Source organism: Pollachius pollachius (assembly GCF_949987615.1).
Source record: "Pollachius pollachius genome assembly, chromosome: 1".
Taxonomy (NCBI): domain Eukaryota; kingdom Metazoa; phylum Chordata; class Actinopteri; order Gadiformes; family Gadidae; genus Pollachius; species Pollachius pollachius.
In genome coordinates, this window is record NC_136934.1 from 24082460 (window position 1) to 24091822 (window position 9363).

Consider the following 9363-nt stretch of genomic DNA (forward strand, 5'->3'; position numbering starts at 1 on the left):
CACGACCAGGGAACCACCGCTAGTCCACCAACCAGGAGAGAACCAAGACTAGTCAGTCAGACCCTAGAGAGAACCCTAACCAGTCAGTTAGACCCTAGAGAGAACCCAGACCAGTCAGTTAGACCCTAGAGAGAACCCTGACCAGTCAGTTAGACCCTAGAGAGAACCCAGACCAGTCAGTTAGACTCTAGAGAGAACCCTGACTAGTCAGTTAGACCCTAGAGAGAACACTGACCAGTCAGTTAGACCCTAGAGAGAACACTGACCAGTCAGTTAGACCCTAGAGAGAACCCTGACCAGTCAGTTAGACCCTAGAGAGAACCAAGACCAGTAAGTTAGACCCTAGAGACAGCAAAGACCAGTAAGTTAGACCCTAGAGAGAACCCTGACTAGTCAGCTAGAACCAGGACCAGTTAGCTAGAACCACAAGTCAGCTAGATCCGGGACCAGCGGGTTAGAACAGGACCAGTGGGTTAGAACAGGACCAGTGGGTTAGAACAGGACCAGTCAGCTACAACCAAAAGTCAGCTAGATCCAGGACTAGTCCACTAGATCCGGGGCCGGGACAAGTCCACCAGTCCCTGTACGAGCCAGGACCAGGGGGACCTGGCTCAGTGATCACCACAAAGATGGAAGACCTCACATGATGAAAGGCTAACATATTGTATTTAGTATAGTAATAACAATATGATTTTATTGTGCTGTGGGGATGGTGTAAGAGCATTCACAACAAAGAAAAACAGGACTGAGTTCAAAACAGTTCTGTCTATTCTAGCGTGTCGCGGTGACTGCAACTGGATGCCTGGACTCTCCTTATGGTTAACCGACCAGCAACCCATCAGTGATTTTAAATGTTTTACCTGGATATATGTACGTAAATTCTGGCCCTGATCATCCCTGGAGGGAGGGATCCCCCACTCTACGTTCCTTCTCAAGATTTCTTCCTTGCTAGTTAAGGGAGTATTTTCTTGCCCTCTGGGGGGCTAGGGTCAGGGGGGAGGGGGTCATACATAGATGGCCTGTTAAGCCCTTTGAGACTTTAGCTATCATTAAGGGCTATACAAATACAACAGAATTGATTTGAATAGAAAAGACCCAAACCATGAAGAAGCAGACCAAAGGTAACCCCACTATAGGGCAGCAAACCAAAGCCACTCCCTCACAGGTGAACCACAGGAGCGACCTCTCAGCCCTGCCCACTGGCTCCTTGCACCAGAGGGGTTAACAGGAGAACCAACACACAGCCGCTACTGGAATACTACATCCGCTTGTAGCACATATAGCTGTGTGAGGGTACTGAATGTACTTTAATACTGATACAATTGAATGCATACAGATATAACTGTATATATATATATATATATATATATATATATATATATATATATATATATATATATATCTTACTTAAGCCATTATCGAATTCCATATTATTATCAAGTTGTATACATTTGGTATTTATACTGTACAAATACAACTGTCTGATGTCACCACCTCAACCCCACACAACATGAGTTCTGAGGAAGACAAGACGGATGTGATATATAGGCCTGCATATCTATGACAAATATATCTATCATATGTATTGATGTGTTTGTATGCATATATATCATCTAATGTTAGTGTATACATATAACGTATAATATATAAAATAATATTCTTGTAATAAATTGGAATAGTGTTGACCAACCTGCGGCTCTGACTGAAGGACAACTAACTCGTCATGCTGCCCGGAAGGAGCCTTCTTCACCCGCCTCGAAAGAGCCGAGGTCTACTGTCCCGCGGTCTGCTCTCCCTCGGTCTGTTGTCCCGCTAGCTGTCCCGCTAGACCTTCTTCTGCTGTCCCGCTACACCTTCTTCTGCTGTCCCGCTATGGTCTGCTGTACCGTTACGTGGATGCGGTCCCGGGATGTTGTTGAACACGCGCAAGCGGAGTGCTCTCTACATCTTGGGCACCGGATCAGTGATGTGCCGCCTGGTTTGTTTGTGTGTCCTATACTGCAGCCCGCTCCGCATCCACCTCCTCTCTTCTCTGTAACAGAATACCCCCCCCCCCCGTCACCCCATCCTCCCCCTCCTCCTCCTCCTCCTCCTCCTCCTCCCACCATCCTCCTCCTCCCCCGCGGGACGGTAGAGGTGCTCTTGGATACGGGACCTGCTCAGTCTCCCCGGGCAGCTCTTCTCTTGGCTCGGTATTGGCCTGGGGGGGGGGGGGGGGGAGAACTGGTATATTGTAAACACCTTTACTATCGACGATGATGATGATGATGATGATGATTGACAAACAACATATAGTGCCCAATCCCCACTTCGTAATCCAACACGGGGCTGCCCAATAGGCCCATTATTGGACAGCAGCTGTTTGTCCCATAACTCGGGGGGCCAGGGGGTGGAAGTGAGGGGTGTTGTAGGGTACGGGTGGAGGCCGTTATAAATGATGTATTGTCAAGTGTAGGACAAGGGGCGATTCCTCCAGTCCAGAGGTCCAGGAACACTTCCATCCACACACTTTCCTTGATTAGCTTCCTAACCTTGGAGACTGTCAGAAGGGGAAACCATATTGTCTCAAGATTTTTTTTTGGAGGGAATGGTTTATTGTTGGTATAAAATGTCTACTTAATACAATTCTTTAAAAAAAACCACATTCCGTTATCAGCGGTCTTTAGAAATAACGAATACCATAGTTAAATAGACACATCTCGTCATTAGTCTTTGTGCTCATTTGGACGGACTGTGACATTCAGCATCTTTTCTAAGTGCGCAAGTGCGGCTCCGCGCCGCTCACGGCCCACTGGCCTGCTCTAAATGCATTCAATATGTAACTCCAAATAAATATATATTTTTATTCCGGGATATCCATAATATCCATGGTGTTTGATTCCATGCCTAATTTCATTTTGGGCGGGGAGTCGTGTGCTTCTCGTCCAGTTTGGAGCGGAGAAGGAGACCTATTTTGAGAGGCGGAGCCCCCTGCTCCCTCGCCGAGGCGCGTCGTACTGAGACGCGCCTTGACTTCCGTGCAGCTCCGCGGCTACATTGTGTGGACAGCAGCAGCACGTTGTTCAGACTCCTCCACTGACCCAAACCTCTCCTGCTGCAGGAGAACCAGCCTTCGCTCCTCACCGCATATTCCCTTCAGGCGCCGGTTACTCTCAGCTCGCGAAACCATGTCTGCTTCGGCGGCCAAAGTGAGTAAAAAGGAGCTGAATTCAAACCACGACGGAGCGGACGAAACCTCCGGTAAGCAAGGCCTCCCGTTCACCGCCATTTTCACTCTTCGTTAGCAGGCATAGCGTCGTTAGCACGGATAGCTTCAACACAAAAGCCAATACTAGGTTATAAATGTGTGTTGGGGTAAAGTAGGTCATCGTGTCTCTCTGCAGGGCCCTGGGACGTAGTAGTTGGGGAGAAGATTATAGGTGTTTATATCTTAGCTGTTAGCATGCTGCTCCGTCCACACCGGTATCTGCGAGGCCACGGTGTAGCTAAGTAGCATGTTAGCATGGTGGCAGGTTAACATGGTAGAGGGTTAGCATGGGTGCTAGCTGTTGTAGCATCAACAGCATGGCCAGTTCGAGTAGCCCAATGTCTTCCCTAGGATGCTATAAGATGCTTACTGGACGTCAGGGGGCTTGAGTTAGATACCAGATCCTGTGTTCTTCAATGACCTGTGTCCACACAAACCAACACACGCGCTAAAGGACTAAAGTTGGTTGTGTTATTTGATAAATTACCATTAGCAATGTTGTGGCGTTGTCTTACGCTAGCTGATTCATGTTGCTCATCCCGCCACCAGTAAACCGAAGTCCATTATGATAAACTATTTGATATACGTACAACTCACTATGAATAACCCTGTCTGTGATATTGAAACTAATCTATTTTAATCACACTGCTTTTCTTCATCTTGCTCTTGCCTGCCGCCAATAAACAAAAGCCAATTTACCTTTCAGTCAGCTTCTATGGTTATTTAACCTTTCTATACTAATCACCATGTTCGACTTTACCTTACAACTTGTCATCGCTGTGAGTGTGTTGGGTAGAGGTGGGTCTATGCAGTGTGTTGACTACGAGGTCTTTTACTTGAGTTCAGAAGCTAACGTGTAAGCCCCAGAATTTGAAACTACCCTCAGTGATGCAGACCTTCTTTAGTTGCCTTGGACTGCGTCTGACTACTTCATGTACAGAACTATTGTGAGATAACTAATGTGTTTCCAAATGTATTTTCTTTTTCACAGAAAAAGAGCAACAGGAAGCTATCGAACACATCGACGAAGTTCAAAACGAAATCGACAGGTAAGGCATTATGTCAATGTGTTTTTAACTGGAGTACAAACACGACCAGATTAATAACAGATTAATCTGTTTCCATCTGCTTCCATCAGGTTGAATGAGCAGGCAAGCGAGGAGATCCTCAAAGTAGAACAGAAATACAATAAACTTCGCCAGCCCTTCTTCCAGAAGAGGTCAGAACTGATCGCCAAAATCCCAAACTTCTGGGTCACCACGTTCGTCAACCATCCGCAAGGTGAGAGGGGCTCTGTGTGGGCGTCTCATCCACACCAATGCTTGGCCGGGGGGTGGAGGAGTTATACTTGGTGGGAATAGGGCTACCGTTGTCGTCGTAAAATAATGATTCAATTTCTACTCTACTACTGGCTGGGTTGAGGGGTAATGCAGGCTGAATAGATGTTCATGACTGCTCTGTGTCTCCAGTCTCTGCTCTACTCGGGGAGGAAGATGAAGAGGCGCTTCACTACCTGAGCCGGGTGGAGGTGACAGAGTTCGAAGACATCAAGTCGGGCTACAGAATAGATTTTGTAAGTACAGTCATCCTTCTCGATATTCCTCATACCCGCTACCTTCTTCCCTAACTAACTTAAGACCATGTCTCTGTGTTGCAGTATTTTGATGAAAACCCGTACTTCGAAAACAAAGTTCTTTCCAAAGAGTTCCACCTCAACGAGAGTGGAGACCCCTCTTCAAAGTCGACTGAGATCAAATGGAAATCAGGAAAGGTGTGTGTGTGTGTGTGTGTGAGATTTTATATCCAACCAAATTTTGTTTATGGGGACAAGGAGATATGCCTGAAAGTTGGCCTCCAACTTTCAAACTTTCGGCCAGAGTATATTAGTGTTTACAAGTATGTTTTTCCAGTTTGTCATTTTGGGCTTTGTTTTCAATATGTCTTTTGTTGCGAATCAAAATGTTTGTAGAGGACCTGACCAAGCACGTATTTAAGCGTTTTGTAGTGGTGTGTTATGTATTTGAATTTGTATCTGTGTCCAGGACCTGACAAAGCGCTCCAGCCAGACTCAGAACAAGGCTGGAAGGAAGCGACAACACGAGGAGCCAGAGAGTTTCTTCACCTGGTTCACCGACCATGCTGACGCTGGGGCCGACGAGCTGGGAGAGGTCATCAAGGATGACATCTGGCCTAACCCCCTGCAGTACTACCTGGTAAGGGGTAGGGCTGCAACGGATCACAAAACTCAGGGTTCGGATCGAGTCACAGGTCGGATCATTTTCGGATGAACAACAACAAAAAAGATAACAAGACAAATGTGACTTTAAATAAAATCTTCAAATGTGTGAAAACAAAATAAAGTGAAAAATTAGGTAATCCTGCTTCCTTTAAGCATACTAAATATTTTAAAAAAATTGCTTGTGTCCACATAAAATAAAAACGTATAAGAAAATATTTTAAACAAAATAAAGTGCAATCTGAGGCATTCTTCTTTTTAACATGGATAGTAAATAAAATAAAAAAACCTGTGTCTAAAGGAAGCACAGCAGACCTGGATTTACAACTTTAAATTTAGGATGTCTGCATTGCCTGGGGAGAGTTAAAGTCTACACTCGCCCCAGGCAATGCAGACATCCTCATCTTATTTGTTTTCATCAAGAATGGTAGTGAAATACAGTTTCTGTCGATTTTATTTGGCATTTTGTAAATCCATTGATTTCTGTTGGAAGACTCATTGCTCGTTGACTGGAAACAGAAAGGGGGGCTGGTTGTCTTTTCGCTCGGTTCAAGTCCTACTGTTGATACGGAGAACCGAGCGAAAAGACTGCAACCAAATATAAACCCATGTCCGCTTCCGGTCCGGTTTCCGTTTCAATGGGATTTACGAAACGCCAAATAAAAGACGACAAACTGTATTTTTTTGTCGTCTACTACGATACTTGGTTAGGAACATCAATGAACACCACTAACCACTCTGTGAGTTGCACATTTCTGAAAACAAACGTTTAAGGTTGTTTTCAGGTCAGGTTTGTGAATGCCCAAAGCCAGCCATTCTGAAGCAGGCAGGGGTGAATCCAAATGAGCGAAATACCTGAGACAGGACCAATAGTCAGCATTTCGGTGTGTCAACCACTATATTTCATCCTAGACAAACCAGAAAGGGGGCTAAATGTGCTAAATACCGGAATTGTCCTTTAATCATGCGCTGATCATATGAACCTATATACACCTAGTTAACTACACATATCTGTCCCAGACCCCTGCAGAATGACCTAACCCAATACTACACCTGGCTGTAAGAGAAATGTAAGAGATGAGTGACGAGAGAGATGAAGGCCTGACAGTGGATGCAAATGTTGTTCTGATCTGCAGGTCCCAGACATGGATGATGAGGAGGGTGAAGGAGAAGATGATGATGAGGATGAAGAGGGGCTGGAAGACATTGATGAAGAAGGAGACGAAGACGGAGAGGAGGATGAGGAAGATGATGGGGAAGATGGAGAGGTACGACTGCTCTAGGCCGTTATTGGCAATATGGTGATGCGATATAAGGGTGATTATATCGATTATAACATATTGAATCATCATGATTCAATATGTTGCCATTCTTTCGTCATATTGTGCAATTTTCTTGAGGATATATTGATTTTCCATAACTTTGTACAATTAAAACATAGGAACAATATCAATCTTTGAACCATAGAAAATTTGATGTTTATTATAAAAAGCGCTTGAAAGAGAATAGGTGTAGAATTTTACGTGCACAAATCACTTTAAACTGCCAATATATAAACGGGTTGTATTAACTTTAAATATCAGCCTCTCCCTGACTCCATTTGGTAGAACAGCCTATGGGCTGAGTTATATATTACTTGAACACGGCCGGTTTTGCCTGAAATTGGAAGGGTCTTAACCGTGGATAATGCTGATCTCTGCCCTAATAACCTTAATGCGTTTATTTATTATTTGAACCAAAATCTGATAAATGTTGACTCAACCCAAGGAGCAGGGTGCATTATCTTACAAAACCAAAATATGGACACATGATTTAAATGCTGCAGGGTAATCTTTCAGCCATAATAATGAAGAGCTTATCGCTTACATCTGCAGTTTCTTGTTCTGATGACTGACAGATGAAATCTCAATCCAGTTTTAGCGGCGATGTAGATATAACGTCATCAAATCCAAAATAAGCCTGACATGTTATACCGCCAAAAACCATGTTTAAACTATTAAAATCAATGCAACGTGTGGTGTGAATAGATATTGGGAAAATATATACTATGTATTTAATAGTTTTATTTTTTCCACCCATTCCATTGGCTGCTCAACATTGATGTATAAGGACAACTGGGTGAAGTGTAAAAAAAAAAGGCTGCTAAACAGTTTCACTGAAACCTGTTATATGACTAATATATAATATGCATGTTCTACCAGGCCATGGTTGACTCAGTAAGTAATGCTTCTCAGGGCGTCCATTAACCTCTTTTGTTCCTGGCAAAGCAGCTTGTTTTTGCAAGTAGTGTTTGTGTTGGGATAGGTAGTTGTTTAATCAATTCTAGAATGTGTGTTTCGGAATTGATCAATACCCCTTATTGTATTTTATAAATGATGGATAAATGATAGGGATCAATCACAGAATTTGAAAAGTCATAATTTAAAAATTAGGCTTTTGATAGCTTTAATAAAGACTTCAGAAGTAGTCAGTTTAACTTGATGAATATAGAGCGTTTCGTTTTTTTTGCTGGGTCCCTATGGTGAAAAAGCATCGTGGCCTAGTGGTGCAGATTAGGGATGGGTCAGAATATTCGATTATTCGTTCCCAAGGGTCAAAATAGATTTTTAACATTTGGACCGCTAACATTTTTTCCCATTCAAATATGTTTTTCACAAGCCATAACTTTGTTTCCCTGGTTAACGCCTGAGGGTTTGACTAATACCTGGAACAATCATTACCTCAACGTAAGGTTCTTATGTAACAGAAATGTTGTTCGCTCCTCCAGCAGTAAATAGGACAGATCTTAGCTACGACTTCGCAACGGGAGGTATTCTAGTCCGCTCAGCTATGAGCCAGAGAGCTAACGTTATGCATTGTACACATTTATAATTCGGAATTCGTCCCAGCCTTTATACCACAGATATTCTAGGTTCTTTAGCATATAACCGCGTTGTCTGATTACAGTTTGATTAATTTTTCACAATTTACCAGCTCCCGTTTTGAAGACTGAATCACCGCGCCATTCGTTTCAATGGGATTCGCGATGCTCTATACTTTCAACATAAAGTGTACCTATTTATAATTTGAAATTCGTCACAGCCTTTATACCACAGATACTTTAGGGTCTATGTAATATAACCAAGTTTTCATATTACATTTTAATGCATTTTTCACAACAGACAATTTGACTGCAACTACTTAGCAGGTTGTTTTTTTGCATTGAAGATATTAAGTGATTTTTTTTTTTGCCGATGATCCATGGCTGCCTTTGTGAATGTCGGCACACATTGAATAATTGACTATTCGTTCGTACCACTCACTGATTATTTGACCATGAGTTATTCACATCCCTAGTGCAGACATTATTCTACCAGGCTGTCTATTTGTTATTCTGATCGCTTTAAACGCTTTGTTTCAGGACGACGATGGAGAGGACGACTAAAGCTACCAGACCCTCAAACTTCTCTTCCTCGTTGGCTTTATCCACCGTGATCGGGAGCAAAGTATTTAGTTTTTTCTGATTTCCATGTGCTTCTGTCCATTCTGAAGCAACCACCTGTTTGGTGCCATGTTACGTTCTTTAACTCCCAGGCCAATGGCACTTTGCCCTGAATTGTGAAAAACCTCCCTTAAAAAATAAAGATCATCTCAAAATAATAAAATGTACAAAAAATATCTTTAGGGTGACACCGTGAGTGGAACGAGAAAAATGAATTGGAGGCTGACCACCTGGTGTAGTTACCTAGCACTAGAAGAACTCCTCAACTCCTTAGTTCCCTATGATTTCTGTATGACCTGTTGTCCCTTGTGAGATCCTGCTCATTCCTGCTTGTAATGTTTTTTGGGGAGGGGGGGTGGGGGTGGGATGTGATGGGCTTATCAGGGAAGGTGGATGTTT

General features: G+C 43.3%; 1 protein-coding gene across 1 annotated transcript; it reads left to right on the top strand.

The window, feature by feature from the left end:
• Window positions 1-3028: 3028 nt before the first annotated feature.
• seta (SET nuclear proto-oncogene a) lies at window positions 3029-9329 on the top strand. Its single transcript, XM_079730354.1, has 8 exons — window positions 3029-3240; window positions 4239-4296; window positions 4386-4528; window positions 4717-4820; window positions 4905-5018; window positions 5290-5460; window positions 6620-6751; window positions 8884-9329. The coding sequence occupies exons 1-8, from the start codon at window positions 3168-3170 to the stop codon at window positions 8905-8907; spliced, it is 819 nt and encodes a 272-aa protein (XP_079586480.1). The 5' UTR covers window positions 3029-3167; the 3' UTR covers window positions 8908-9329.
• Window positions 9330-9363: the final 34 nt, after the last annotated feature.